Below are 16462 nucleotides of genomic sequence, written 5' to 3' on the forward strand. Positions count from 1 at the left end.
CTAAAGATTAGTCGACTAATGTCGTTTTCCCTGATGATTCGTATCGTTAATGAATAGTGCTGCAACTGACTGTTACTTTGATAGTCGATTAGTCAACGATTATTCTAACGATTAGTCAACTCATGTGGTTTTCCCTGACGAGTCTACAATTATCTTCACGTGTATGGGATATGGGAGGACACGGAGGTACTCAGAAACCTTGTAGTCTTTGGTAAAGATTCTACTGATCCACTGGTTCATGTTCACCCGCTATAGTGTTCATTAAGCGTGTATATCGCAGTTTGATCTCAGTATCCGTTCTTTGTCTGGTGTGACCGTTGCTTTAGCCACACAGACATGATAACGGCTTGGAATTTAACTCCTGGTTTCTATTCATATAATAAAAGTGAAATATTTTGTTTCTAAAGATGACAGAAACTAGCGGAATGTTGGAGGACGAGTTCACCACAGCTCGTCTGTACGTCACCAAGACCAAGTCTGAGGTGAAATCGCTGGCGAGTCGGAGTAAACAGATGGAGGTCAGCCTGGCACAGAACATCAACAAAATAGAAGCCAATGACAAGGAGCTCATTTCAAGGCAGTTCACCATCTCACAGGTAAGTGACTCTTTTATAGTGCTTGAATAGCACACTGCCTATGCCATTCAAGGTCAACACCAAAAAGAAAGAGTATGTTCCAGGGTCAGCAGCTAGTGCTAGCAGCTAACGTTTTCTACTTCTTTTAGAAGAAGTGTCAAAAAAAGTCCAAAATGCAGAGTTGTTTCCTTAAGAGTCCTATTCTACCATTTGCACCTAAGAGTTTGTTTTACACCCTTGAATAAGTAAGGATGTTTACCGAGTATCCATCCATCCATCCATCTTCTTCCGCTTATCCGAGGTTGGGTCGCGGGGGCAGCAGCCTAAGCAGAGAAGCCTAGACTTCCCTTTCCCCAGCCACTTGGTCCAGCTCCTCCCAGGGGATCCCGAGACGTTCCCAAGCCAGCCGGGAGACATAGTCTTCCCAACGTGTCCTGGGTCTTCCCCGTGGCCTCCTATCGGTTGGACGTGCCCTAAACACCTCCCTAGGGAGGCGTTCGGGTGGCATCCTGACCAGATGCCCGAACCACCTCATCTGGCTCCTCTCCATGTGGAGGAGCAGCGGCTTTACTTTGAGCTCCCCCCGGATGACAGAGCTTCTCACCCTATCTCTAAGGGAGAGCCCCGCCACCCGGCGGAGGAAACTCATTTCGGCCGCTTGTACCCGTGATCTTGTCCTTTCGGTCATAACCCAAAGCTCATGACCATAGGTGAGGATGGGAACGTAGATCGACCGGTAAATCGAGAGCTTTGCCTTCCGGCTCAGCTCCTTCTTCACCACAACGGATCGATACAGCGTCCGCATTACTGAAGATGCCGCACCGATCCGCCTGTCGATCTCACCATCCACTCTTCCCCCACTCGTGAACAAGACTCCTAGGTACTTGAACTCCTCCACTTGGGGCAGGGTCTCCTCCCCAACCCGGAGATGGCACTCCACCCTTTTTCGGGTTTGTTTACCGAGTACCGGTTTCTTATTGGGTTGGTCCTCTTGAACCGGGAAGATTCTGGACAAATGATACTGCTATCGGTATTTATTTTTTCATCCACCTGACTGTCGTAATTATGGCGCGCTGTCACATACTAATCATCTTGGAATGATCACAAATAAAGAGGCAACACCACACAAAAGTTTGTAACTAGTGTTGGGACTAACGCGTTACTGTAACGCCGTTAGTTTCGGCGGTAACTAGTAATCTAACGCGTTATTTTTTATATTCAGTAACTCAGTTACCGTTACTACATGATGCGTTACTGCGTTATTTTACGTTATTTTTCATGTAGTATTGGCTAGAAACAGAAGATCTGAGTGTGTTTTATTGCAGCGCTTCGGTGGAAAAGAAGAGGCGTGCTTTGTGTGGGTGGGGGCGGGGGGGACTCCCATACCGCAGTTGAGGAGCGCAGGGGAGACGTTCCTCCAGGGCCTATGTACGTCTTCGGGGCTAACAACCTTCACTTTACCCGGCAGTGGGTCTTTACAGCTGAGGGTGAATGACGAGACCGGCGGTTTGTTGCAACTTTGTGACTTTATTGGACGCAGCAATCCACCAAGCTAGAGCACTTGCACGCACTCACTGTCGCCGCTCGCTCACCTCTCTCGCCCACTCACTCACTGACGTCACTCACCTCACATGCCGTCATATCTTAAAGGGCCACACACACACATACGCTACTCTCATAACAACTAACAAGACATCATGGCGAAGCCAGAAGTCGAGTTTTTTAACATGGAGACATTCTCAATACTTTTCTTTTGTCGAGCACAAAGAAAATAACATTTTATTTAAATGTAAGTTGTGTCTTGGATCAAAGATCCTATCTACTTAAAGTTAAAGTGCCATTATGTTGCAGCTATTTAAAATAGTTTTGTCAATTTGTTCTGGCCTGAAATAAATTGGCCTTTTGAAACATATCTTTGTCTTTGTGTGTAGTATGTAGACCACATTGCAGAGGTGTGGACTCGAGTCACATGACTTGGACTCGAGTCAGACTCGAGTCATGAATTTGATGACTTTAGACTCGACTTGACAAAATGTAAAAAGACTTGCAACTCGACTTAGACTTTAACATCAATGACTTGTGACTTCACTTGGACTTGAGCCTTTTGAATTGACATGACTTGACATGACTTGCTACTTTCCCCAAAACCCAAAGATGAAAAAGTTATTCGGGAGCGCTCCGTATTTTTCATTGTGTACTTGTCTATCAGCGTTGCGTGTGTCAGCTGGTGTGCTCTCAGTACAACAGCCAATCAAATTACATCTACTTTGTTTTCATCACACAGCATTCATCCAATCAAATTGCAGGACAACCAAGGAAGAAGACATGTCCAAACCACACGCCAGTGAACAAAAAATGATACCTAAAATAATTTTGTTTGGGTATAAAAATTACGAGGTGGTCAACACAAAACGGTTTGCAGTATGCAACACATGCGTGTTACTGATGGAGAGGAAACAACTTCCAACTTCGTCCGGCATTTGAAGTTGCACAAAGAACGGTAAGTTTTGAATGAAAGATAACGTTTATTGGCTAAGTAACGTGACTTTTATTTGCTGTGTAGTTAAATCAGTGAGGCTGTAAACTCACTGCTAACGTTATAACGTTATTGCAAACACGGGAATCTGTTGCAGTTCACTACCTTATTCATACTTTTTGTTCAGTGATTTTTTTTAAGCAGGGTTACGTTAGTCAATATATCACACGTAACGTTAGACGGCGGTCAGCAGCACCGCGTATTTTAGCCACCTAAAAAAAGACAAAAATAGTAAAATAAAGGTCAGTTAAAATGTATACTATATTATGAATATGTGTACCGTTTTAGCTAGCTTTCTGACATACTGTTGGTTGTTTACCTCAGTGGTCCCCAACCACCGGGCCGCGGCCCGGTACTGGTCCGTGGATCGATTGGTATCGGGCCGCACAAGAATTTTTTTTTTCTTTTTTTTCTTTTTTTAATTAAATCAACATAAAAAACACAAGATACACTTACAAGTAGTGCACCAACCCAAAACAACTCTCTCCCCCCTTTTGTTCTGGGCATTGAACATGAAGACTCTTCCTTCACTGTTCCGAGTGGCCATGAGAGTCTTGGCAGTGCCTGCCTCCAGTGCTCCAGTGGAGCGAGTTTTCAGCCATGGTGGCATCATACTACGCCCCCATCGTGCACAAATGACTGACAGACTCTTGGCTAATTTGGTCTTTTGCAAATGCAATGCAGCATAGGGCCCTGACATATAAAAAGTACAACTTTTTTGTTATGTTCACGTATATGTCATGTTTTTTCAATGTTAACACTTTTGTACAAATAAGTACATTTGCACTTTATTTTTCAATGTGTTTGTTCTGTAAAGGAATGAGTTAATGTTTAAAATGACTGGTTAATAGTGCTATTATAAAGTGCAATGTCAGCACAATTTTCTTTCCTGCAATTTAAAATGCACTTGTTTTAATAAATAAATACAGCGTTTGAAAAGCATACACAATCTGTGTTAATATATTAGTCTGTGGTTAAAAGGACTTGAAAGGACTCGAAACTCAAAATGCAGGACTAAGGACTTGACTTGAGACTTTCCAGTCTTGACTTTGGACTTGACTCGGGGCTTACCTGTCTTGACTCGGGACTTGACTCGGACTTGAGGGCAAAGACTTGAGACTTACTTGTGACTTGCAAAACAATGACTTGGTCCCACCTCTGCCACATTGCTTAGCAGAGTTCAGTGATGCAAATGCATGTCAAGTTGATCAACACATTGTATTATTCTCCAGTGCAATAACAGTGCTGAAATGAAGGATACAAGGGCATTAATGGGAGCCTTAAAAAAAAGGGGGAAAAAAGAAGTAACTAAATAGTTACTTTTCACAGTAACGCATTACTTTTTGGTGTAAGTAACTGAGTTAGTAACTAAGTTACTTTTGAAATAAAGTAACTAGTAACTGTAACTAGTTACTGGTTTTCAGTAACTAACCCAACACTGTTTGTAACACAACAATTCATCCTCAACAGTCCCTCAATATCAGGCACGCTATACGAGTTATACAGTTTCAACTTCGACCTTCCTCATACGATCAAGTAATGAACAAGGCAATATTAATCTACTCAAATAAGTGAATACGTGAAGTACAAACCCCAACAGCAGTGAAGTTGTCACGTTGTGTAAATGGTAAATAAAAAGAGAATACAACAAATCCTTTTCAACTTATATTCAATTGAATAGACTGCAAAGACAAGATATTTCATGTTCACACTGAGAAATTGTGTTATTTTTTGCAAATGTTAGCTAATTTGGAATTTGATGCCTGCAACATGTTTCACAAAAGCTGGTACAAGTGGCCTAGTGGTTAGAGTGTCCGCCCTGAGATGGGTAGGTTGTGAGTTCAAACCCCGGCCGAGTCAGACCAAAGACTATAAAAATGGGAGCCATTACCTTCCTGCTTGGCACTCAGCATCAAGGCTTGGAATTGGGGGTTAAATCACCAAAAATTATTCCCGGGCGCGGCCACCGCTGCTGCCCACTGCTCCCCTCACCTCCCAGGCGGTGAACAAGGGGATGGGTCAAATGCAGAGGACACATTTTACCACACCTAGTGTGTGTGTGACAATCATTGGTAATTTAACTTTAAAAAAGAGTGAGAAAGTTGAGGAATGCTCATCAAAGACTTATTTGGAACATCCCACAGGCATACTTGCCAACCCTCCCGGATTTTCCGGGAGACTCCCGAAATTCAGCGCCTCTTCCGAAAACCTCCCGGGACAAATTTTCTCCCGAAATTCAGGCAGAGCTGGAGGCCACGCCCCCTCCAGCTCCATGCGGACCTGAGTGACGTGTTGACAGCCTGTTCACACGTCCGCTTTCCCACAATATAAACAGCTAATGATGGAGGGCGAGTTCTTGGTTTCTTATGTGTGTTTATTGTTAGGCAGTTTCAATAACGTCCTCCCAGCGCGGCAACAACACACAACAACAGCAGTCAAGTTTTACCGTAAAACAGTTTGTCTGCCGTAAACAGCAATGTTGTGACACTTTTAAACAGGACAATACTGCCATCTACTGTACATGCATATGTGACCCACCCATAATGTGTCACATTTTTGTGTTGATTTATTTATTTTATTTTGTGGTTTGAATTCGTTTTTGTAGCTGTCATTACACATTTATCAGTATTCACATTGGTCAGTAGGGGGCAGTAGGGCGTTTCTTCCCAATTGAATGCTATCACCTGCAGACCGGAAGTGTCTTGTCATTCTGATGAGCGCGACCAGTCTGTGAACAATTGAAACGTCCTGTGTGCTTTTTCCTCCTGTATAACAGGTTAGTTTTGGTGAATCAACTCACTGAATAATATCCATGTGATCTTTATAAGTTTAAGTACACATTCTGATGGTGGAGCCTAACTCTAAAGTGTTTGTGAGTTGTAGTTTGTATTTGTGAATTAATGCAGCGCACAGCTGCAGTAATCAATACAAAACAGCGACGTGAGTGCGCAATGTTTATATAGGAACTTCTGATCCTAATTCAGACTCCCAAATTAAAGCTCCCGTTTTCTTATTGATTTTATAATTTATATTTGTATAATGTGTGTGTTCTGAAATAGTGACAGAGAATAGAACAAGGATGGACAATTCAACCCTTAACTCAACAATGAGTAGATGAGTGTTATGTGTGTGTATAAGTGTAAATAAATGAACACTGAAATTCAAGTATTTATTTTATTTATATATATATATATATATATATATATATATATATATATATATATATATATATATATATATATATATATATATATATATATATATATATATAGCTAGAATTAACTGAAAATCAAGTATTTCTTATATATATATATATATATATATATATATATATATATATATATATATCTTAACCACGCCTCCCTCCCTCCCTCGCTGCATGCAGAGTGGCTCCAGGCCTATAGACACAACATCACTACAACCTGGACAATGGGCATATGCACACACACCCCTCCACCCCCACCCCACGCCTTCACCACAGCTTGATTCCCCTTGAGGATGATGGACGGCTGAGTAGTGCTTTTTAGCTGCAGCCGGCCTCCGTGGTCCCACTCCCTCCCCTCTGTTGCAACTTTTGTGATTACGTATATGTAACATGTTTATGTGCTATGGCTAAGAGGTTTTTTTCCTTGGCCTCAGTCTGGACCCCCGTTCCGGGAGTCAAGCCTTTGACTGAATATTTTTTTACTCTTCCCCGCTTCGCCAATATCACCTGTTAAGTGGCTGACCAGTTGGCGGTCCTGTTCTTGTCCCCCTGTAAAGTATGTCTGCTCTTAGTGGGACTGTGCCGAAAACGCCATTTCAGTTCTTGTACATGTTAAAGGGGAACATTATCACAATTTCAGAATTGTTAAAACCATTAAAAATCAGTTCCCAGTGGCTTATTATATTTTTCGAAGTTTTTTTCAAAATTTTACCCATCACGCAATATCCCTAAAAAAAGCTTCAAAGTGCCTGATTTTAACCATCGTTATATACACCCGTCCATTTTCCTGTGACGTCACATAGTGAAGCCAACACAAACAAACATGCCGGAAAGAACAGCAAGCTATTGCGACATTAGCTCGGATTCAGACTCGGATTTCAGCGGCTTAAGCGATTCAACAGATTACGAATTTATTGAAACGGATGGTTGTAGTGTGGAGGCAGGTAGCGAAAACCAAATTGAAGAAGAAACTGAAGCTATTGAGCCATATCGGTTTGAACCGTATGCAAGCGAAACCGACGAAAACGACACGACAGCCAGCGACATGGGAGAAAGCGAGGACGAATTCGGCGATCGCCTTCTAACCAACGATTGGTATGTGTTTGTTTGGCATTAAAGGAAACTAACAACTATGAACTAGGTTTACAGCATATGAAATACATTTGGCAACAACATGCACTTTGAGAGTGCAGACAGCCCAATTTTCATCAATTAATATATTCTGTAGACATACCCTCATCCGCGCTCTTTTCCTGAAAGCTGATCTGTCCAGTTTTGGAGTTGATGTCAGCAGGCCAGGGAAGCTAGGGTCGATATTCTTCTCTTGACGGTGTGAGCCAAGACATCCAGGGGGTTTAGCTCGCTCGTCTGCGGGAACAAACTGCCGCCATTGCTTGCCGTGCTACCGAGGTCCTTTGTCCCTGAATTGCTCACACACTCCGGCAGATTCAATGGGGGTCTGGCGGCAGATTTCTTTGACTTTATGGTTGGAAATGCATCTGCTTTGAGTGTCGCAGGATATCCACACATTCTTGCCATCTCTGTCGTAGCATAGCTTTCGTCGGTAAAGTGTGCGGAACAAAGGTCCAATTTCTTGCCACTTTGGCATCTTTGGGCCACTGGTGCAACTTGAATCCGTCCCTGTTGGTGTTGTTACACCCTCCGACAACACACCGACGAGGCATGATGTCTCCAAGGTACGGAAAACAGTCGAAAAAACGGAAAATAACAGAGCTGATTTGACTCGGTGTTTGAGAAAATGGCGAATTGCTTCCCGATGTGACGCCACGTTGTGACGTCATCGCTCCGAGAGCGAATATTAGAAAGGCGTTTAATTCGCCAAAATTCATCCATTTAGAGTTCGAAAATCGGTTAAAAAATATATGGTCTTTTTTCTGCAACATCAAGGTATATATTGACGCTTACATAGGTCTGGTGATAATGTTCCCCTTTAAAGAATGGACAATAATAAAAACACCTTGAACGTTGAACGTAAGCGACAAGGCCGAAAACCAACATTGAATGCCTGTGACCTTGGATCCCTCAGGCGGTACTGCATCAAAAAGCCACATCATTGTGTAAATGATATCACCTCATGGGCTCAGGAACACTTCAGAAAACCACTGTCAGTAACTACAGTTGGTAGCTACATCTGTAAGTGCAAGTTAAAACTCTACTATGCAAAGCCAAAGCCATTTATCAACAACACCCAGAAACGCTTTGCTGGGCCTGAGCTCATCTAAGATGGACTGAGGCAAAGTGTAAAAAGTGTTCTGAGGTCTGACGAGTCCACAAGTTCAAATTGTTTTTGGAAACTGTGGACCAAAGAGGGAAAATAACCATCATTTGGAATTTGATCCTTGCAAGATGTTTTAAAAAAGCTGGCACAAGTGGCAAAAAAGAGTGAGAAAGTTGAGGAATGCTCATCAAAGACTTATTTGGAACATCCCACAGGTGAACAGGCTAATTGGGAACAGGTGGGTGCCATGATTGGGTATAAAAGCAGCTTCCATGAAATGGTCAGTCATTCACAAACAAGGACGGGGCGAGGGTCACCACTTTGTCAACAAATGCCTGAGCAAATTGTTTAAGAACAACATTTGTCAAGCAGCTATTGCAAGGAATTTAGGGATTTCACCATCTAGGCTCTGTAATATCATCAAAAGGTTCAGAGAATCTGGAGAAATCACTGCACGTAAGCCATGATATTACGCACCTTGGATCCCTCAGGCTGTACTGCATCAAAAAGCCACATCAGTGTGTAAAGGATATCACCACATGGGCTCAAGAACACTTCAGAAAACCACTGTCAGTAACTACAGTTGGTCGCTACATCCGTAAGTGCAAGTTAAAACTCTTACTATGCAAAGCCAAAGCCATTTATCAACATCCAGAAAGGCTTCGCTGGGCCCGAGCTCATCTAAGATGAACTAATGCACGAGTCCACATTTCAAATTGTTTTTGGAAACTGTGGCCGTGGTGTCCTCCGGACCAAAGAGGAAAAGAACTATCCGGACTGTTCTAGGGTGAAAGTGTAAAAGGCAGCATGTGTGATGGTATGGGGGTGTATTAGTGCCCAAGACATGGGTAACTTACACATCTGTGAAGGCGCCATTGATGCTGAAAGGTACATACAGCTTTTGGAGCAACATACGTTGCCATCCAAGCAACGTTATCATGGACGCCCCTGCTTATTTCAGCAAGACGATGCCAAGCACGGTGGCAGAGGGGTTAGTGCATCTGCCTCACAATACGAAGGTCCTGAGTAGTCTTGGGTTCAATCCCGGGCTCGGGATCTTTCTGTGTGGAGTTTGCATGTTCTCCCCGTGACTGCGTGGGTTCCCTCCGGGTACTCCGGCTTCCTCCCACTTCCAAAGACATGCACCTGGGGATAAGTTGATTGGCAACACTAAATTGGCCCTAGGGTGTGGATGTGAGTGTGAATGTTGTCTGTCTATCTGTGTTGGCCCTGTGATGAGATGGCGACTTGTCCAGGGTGTACCCTGCCTTCCGCCCGATTGTAGCTGAGATAGGCTCCAGCGCCCCCCGCGACCCCAAAGGGAATAAGCGGTAGAAAATGGATGGATGGATGCCAAGCCACGTGTTACATCAACGTGGCTTCATAGTAAAAGAGTGTGGGTACTAGACTGGCCTGCCTTTAGTCCAGACCTGTCTCCCATTGAAAATATGAAGGCTAAAATATGAGAAGGGAGACTGTTGAACAACTTAAGCTGTATATCAAGCAAGAACGAGAAAGAATTCCACTTCAAAAATGTGTCTCCTCAGTTCCCAAACCTTTACTGAGTGTTGTTAAAAGGAAAGGCCATGTAACACACTGGTAAAAATGCCTTTTTTGCAATGTGTTGCTGCCATTTAATTCTAAGTTCATATTATTTGCAAAGTTTCTCAGTGTGAACATGAAATATCTTGTCTTTGCAGTCTATTCAATTGAATATAAGTTGAAAATAATTTGTTGTATTCTCTTTTTATTTACCATTTACACAACGTGACAACTTCACTGCTTTTGGGCTTTTGTAATACAATAATCCGTAGAGTTGCTATGAAGCAAGGTAGCATCCGCTGACACATTTTGCCTAAATATTTCAGTCTCTTGACTAAAATAGCTGGACGATGGAGCCTTACACTTGATTACTGATTATTTACATTTCCATTGTTCACACTACACTAACACAGACGTAGCTCGGTAGCTCACTCAAAAACGTCTGTGTGCAACAAAACCATTTCTATTGTTACAAAATGCTGATGGTATTGATAAGATACAGTACATCCTGTAGAAGGTCTGTGCTCCGCACATGAAAGCTACACTTAAATATTGAGTGTAATTGTACTGATTAAAAACACGCTTTACTAGATGATGACACAACAACTGCATTAGCAAACTGGGTGAAGACAAAAGTAGATGTTGGTAACATCCTGTTGTGGAGCTTTGCAACCTTTTGTGCTGATAAAAAAATGGGAATAAAAATGTAATTTTTTCCCACATTTTTGTTTAGTACCGATAAATACCGCTATGAGGGTATTGTATCGACAAAATCTTAACGCTATACATCCCGAGGCACAAGTGGTGAGTAAAGCCTATTTTCCGGCTGTGAGAACATCATGAAACATGGAGTTGTACTCACCCTTGTGAATGACATTGAAATGCAGGAAAAAGACAACTCTTTAAAGGGGAACATTATCACCAGACCTATGTAAGCGTCAATATATACCTTGATGTTGCAGAAAAAAGACCATATATTTTTTTAACCGATTTCCGAACTCTAAATGGGTGAATTTTGGCGAATTAAACTCCTTTCTATTATTCGCTCTCGGAGCGATGTGACGCCACGTTGTGACGTCACATCGGGAAGCAATCCGCCATTTTCTCAAACACCGAGTCAAATCAGCTCTGTTATTTTCCGTTTTTTTCGACTGTTTTCCGTACCTTGGAGACATCATGCCTCGTCGGTGTGTTGTCGGAGGGTGTAACAACACCAACAGGGACGGATTCAAGTTGCACCAGTGGCCCAAAGATGCCAAAGTGGCAAGAAATTGGGACGTTTGTTCCGCACACTTTACCGACGAAAGCTATGCTACGACAGAGATGGCAAGAATGTGTGGATATCCTGCGACACTCAAAGCAGATGCATTTCCAACCATAAAGTCAAAGAAATCTGCCACCAGACCCCCATTGAATCTGCCGGAGTGTGTGAGCAATTCAGGGACAAAGGACCTCGGTAGCACGGCAAGCAATGGCGGCAGTTTGTTCCCGCAGACAAGCGAGCTATCGACCCTAGCTTCCCTGGCCTGCTGACATCAACTCCAAAACTGGACAGATCAACTTTCAGGAAAAGAGAGCGGATGAGGGTATGTCTACAGAATATATTAATTGATGAAAATTGGGCTGTCTGCACTCTCAAAGTGCATGTTGTTGCCAAATGTATTTCATATGCTGTAAACCTAGTTCATAGTTGTTAGTTTCCTTTAATGCCAAACAAACACATACCAATCGTTGGTTAGAAGGCGATCGCCAAATTCGTCCTCTCCTTCTCCCGTGTCGCTGGCTGTCGTGTCGTTTTTGTCGGTTTCGCTTGCATACGGTTCAAATCGATATGGCTCAATAGCTTCAGTTTCTTCTTCAGTTTCGTTTTCGCTACCTGCCTCCACACTACAACCATCCGTTTCAATACATGCGTAATCTGTTGAATCGCTTAAGCCGCTGAAATCCGAGTCTGAATCCGAGCTAATGTCGCTATAGCTTGCTGTTCTTTCCGCCATGTTTGTTTGTGTTGGCATCACTATGTGACGTCACAGGAAAATGGACGGGTGTATATAACGATGGTTAAAATCAGGCACTTTGATGCTTTTTTTAGGGATATTGCGTGATGGGTAACATTTTGAAAAAAACTTTGAAAAATATAATAAGCCACTGGGAACTGATTTTTAATGGTTTTAACCCTTCTGAAATTGTGATAATGTTCCCCTTTTAATTTGAAAAGGCTGTATCAGTTAAAGCTGGGGTGCCCGTTAGGTGGATGGCGAGCTAGCGGTGGATGGTGGAGGGTGTGTCAGGCTTTAAAAAAATAGACCTAATAATGAGCGATCATCAATCTTCACAAGGACGTCACTTTGGTCCCTTGATTGACATTCACGGCACCCGAGGGTCTTGTGAGATGACGCTGGCTGCTGCCAGATCATTTTTAAGAAAAAACGACCGGCAGGAAGGCGAGAAACACTTTTTATTACAACAGACTCTCGCGCCGAACCTGCCGTCAAAACTCTAAAGACCGACCGCGCAGTTCCTGCCTTCACAATAAAAGCACTGCTCCATCGTGCCCGCGCTAACAAAATAAGCAAGCACACAAGCTAGCAAGCTACGGAGTTTGCCGCAAATGTGTTTCTGGTAAAGTGCATAAAAAGGAGTATGGAAGCTGGACAAATAAGATGGCAAAAAGCAAGCACTTTCAGAATCAGGTAATAAGCCCAACTTATATTATTGTCTTCATGAAAGAAAGGAATGTTAAACATGCTAGTATTATCATTAAACACCTTTAACTTGTTAACCTCTCTTTCATCAATAAATATAAATTATATATATATATATATATATATATATATATATATATATATATATATATATATATATATATATATATATATACATATATATATATATATATATAAAATTTGAAAATTAGCTGGCCTGCTGTAAAAGTGTGGGCACCTCTGTTGTAGTGTGTGTAAGCACGATACAACAGCGTCTTCTTCCTAGTAATCCCTAGATCAGTGTTTTTCAACCACTGTGCCGCGGCACACTAGTGCATACTTGCCAACCCTCCCGGATTTTCCGGGAGACTCCCGAAATTCAGCGGCTCTCCCGAAAACCTCCCGGGACAAATTTTCTCCCGAAAATCTCCCGAAATTCAGGCGGAGCTGGAGGCCACGCCCCCTCCAGCTCCATACGGACCTGAGTGACGTGTTGACAGCCTGTTCACACGTCCGCTTTCCCACAATATAAACAGCTAATGATGGAGGGCGAGTTCTTGGTTTCTTATGTGGGTTTATTGTTAGGCAGTTTCAATAACGTCCTCCCAGCGCGGTAACAACACACAACAACAGCAGTCAAGTTTTCGTCTACCGTAAAGCAGTTCGTCTGCCGTAAACAGCAATGTTGTGACACTTTTAAACAGGACAATACTGCCATCTACTGTACATGCATATGTGACCCACCCATAATGTGTCACATTTTTGTGTTGATTTATTTATTTTATTTTGTGGTTTGAATTCGTTTTTGGAGCTGTCGTTACACATTTATCAGTATTCACATTGGTCAGTAGGGGGCAGTAGGGTGCGTCTTCCCAATTGAATGCTATCACCTGCAGACCGGAAGTGTCTTGTCATTCTGATGAGCGCGACCAGTCTGTGAACAATTGAAACGTCCTGTGTGCTTTTTCCTCCTGTATAACAGGTTAGTTTTGGTGAATCAACTCACTGAATAATATCCATGTGATCTTTATAAGTTTAAGTACACATTCTGATCATGGAGCCTAACTCTAAAGTGTTTGTGAGTTGTAGTTTGTATTTGTGAATGAATCCAGTGCACAGCTGCAGTAATCAATACAAAAAGGCGACGTGAGTGCGCAATGTTTATTATAGGAACTTCTGATCCTAATTCAGACTCCCAAATTAGAGCTCCCGTTTTCTTATTGATTTTATAATGTATATTTGTATAATGTGTGTGTTCTGAAATAGTGACAGAGAATAGAACAAGGATGGACAATTCAACCATTAACTCAATGAGTAGATGAGTGTTATGTGTGTGTATATGTGTAAATAAATGAACACTGAAATTCAAGTATTTATATATATATATATATATATATATATATATATATATATATATATATGTAATAAAATATATATATATATATATATATATATATATATATATATATATATATATAGCTAGAATTCACTGAAAGTCAAGTATTTCTTATATATATATCTTAACCACGCCCCCAACCACGCCCCCCGCCCCACCCCGACCACCCCACCCCCCACCTCCCGAAATCGGAGGTCTCAAGGTTGGCAAGTATGCACTAGTGTGCCATGAGATCCAGCCTGGTGTGCCGTGGGAGATTATCTAATTTCACCTATTTGGGTTAAAAATATTTTTTACAAAGCAGTAATTATAGTCTGCAAATGATGTGTTGTTGTTGAGTGTCTGTGCTGTCTAGAGCTCGGCAGAGTAACCGTGTAATACTCTTCCATATCAGTAGGTGGCAGCAGGTAGCTAATTGCTTTGTAGATGTCGGAAACAGCGGGAGGCAGTGTGCAGGTAAAAAGGCGGCTAATGCTTAAACCAAAAATAAACAAAAGGTGAGTGCCCCTAAGAAAAGGCATTGAAGCTTAGGGAAGGCTATGCAGAACCAAACTAAAACTGAACTCGCTTCAAAGTAAACAAAAAACAGAATGCTGGACGATTGCAAAGACTTACTGTGGAGCAAAGACGGCTGTCCACAATGTACATCCGAACATGACAATCAACAATGTCCCCACAAAGTAGGATAAAAACAACTGAAATCTTCTTGATTGCTAAAACAAAGTAGATACGGGAAATATCGCTCAAAGGAAGACATGAAACTGCTACAGGAAAATACCAAAAAAAGAGAAAAAAACACCAAAATAGGAGCGCAAGACAAGAAGTAAAACACTACACACAGGAAAACAGCAACAAATACAAAATAAGTCAGGGTGTGATGTGACAGGTGGTGACAGTACACCTACTTTGAGACAAGAGCTATAGTGATGCATGCTTGGTTATGCCTTAAAGTCATATCCAAAATTGCGACGACGACTTTTTACTGTCAACTGAGTTTCGTTTTTGAATGATTTCTGCTGGTGGTGTGCCTCCGCATTTTTGTCAACGCAAAAAAATGTGCCTTGGCTCAAAAAAGGTTGAAAAACACTGCCCTAGATGATTCACTTGTTGTTATAATCACCCTGATGTTATTTGTAACGCTAAGAGTTCTGTTTATTACAAATGTAATTATTACATCGAGGAGCGCCTAAGGGAGCCATTGGAACTTGTGCTACTAATTCAATCTACAAAATGTGTACTTTCATGTTACAATGCTATTTACCAATAAAAAAAAATTGGGCCACATTATTATTGCTCATACTTCAACTTTTATTATAGTTCTTCTGTCTTATTCTGCCGCGATTAATACGAGACAAACCGGCCAAAGAGCCCCCACATATGTTATACCGTCAAAAAGGTCTCGCTCGCACCGACAGCGGCATTTATAGTTGGGAACATTTCATGTTACCACGGCGACGCTATTTACGAATTTCCCAAAAATCGGGCCAATTTAAAAGGAGTATTGCTTTGAGACAAACGGCAAAAAGACAAGATTACCTCCTCTTGTAGCTCAGCCACTCTTTTACGTAGCTCGGTGCGTAACGTCTCATTTTGTTAGCACACTTGTCTACTTTAACCCGGGCTAAAAAGTTTTGATGTCCACATCTCAAAGAAGAAGATGAATGGACGGCCTATTACAACGAGGCCATCGAGGAGCGCCTTAGGGAGCCCTTGGAACTTGTGGTACTAATTAAATCTACAGAATGTGTCATTTCATGTTACCATGCTTTTTATAAATGTAAAAAACATTGGGCCATATTATTATTGCTCATACTTCAACTTTTATTATAGTTCTTCTATCTTATTCTGCCGCGATTAATGCGAGACGAACCGGCCAACAAACCCCCACATATGTTATACCGTCGAAAAGGTCTCGCTCGCACCAACAGCGGCATTTATAGTTGGGAACATTTCGTGTTACCACGGTGACGCTATTTACGAATCTCAAAAAAAATTGGGCCAATGTAATGAGTACATACCTTTCTAAATGGAGGACTGCTTTGAGACAAACGGCAAAAAGACAAGCTGACCTCCTCTTGTAGCTCAGCCACTCTTTTACGTAGCTCGGTGCGTAACGTCTCATTTTGTTAGCACACTTCTCTACTTTAACCCGGGCTAAAAAGTTTTGACCTCCACATCTCAAAGGAGAAGATGGATGGACGGCCTATTACAACGAGGCCATCGAGGAGCGCCTTAGGGAGCCCTTGGAACTTGTGGTACTAATT

At 42.1% G+C, this 16462-nt stretch overlaps 1 protein-coding gene across 2 annotated transcripts in view; it reads left to right on the top strand.

Moving 5' to 3' along the window:
• The window catches only part of LOC133613895 (kinesin heavy chain-like), an 84628-nt gene that overhangs the window by 40032 nt on the left and 28134 nt on the right, over positions 1-16462 (top strand). For both annotated transcript variants that reach the window (XM_061971788.2, XM_061971789.1), the window contains one exon: positions 408-596. In XM_061971788.2, the coding sequence (XP_061827772.1) occupies positions 408-596 (189 nt within the window). The remainder of the gene's footprint in view (positions 1-407; positions 597-16462) is intronic.

Source organism: Nerophis lumbriciformis, linkage group LG13 (genome assembly GCF_033978685.3).
Source record: "Nerophis lumbriciformis linkage group LG13, RoL_Nlum_v2.1, whole genome shotgun sequence".
NCBI classification, from domain to species: domain Eukaryota; kingdom Metazoa; phylum Chordata; class Actinopteri; order Syngnathiformes; family Syngnathidae; genus Nerophis; species Nerophis lumbriciformis.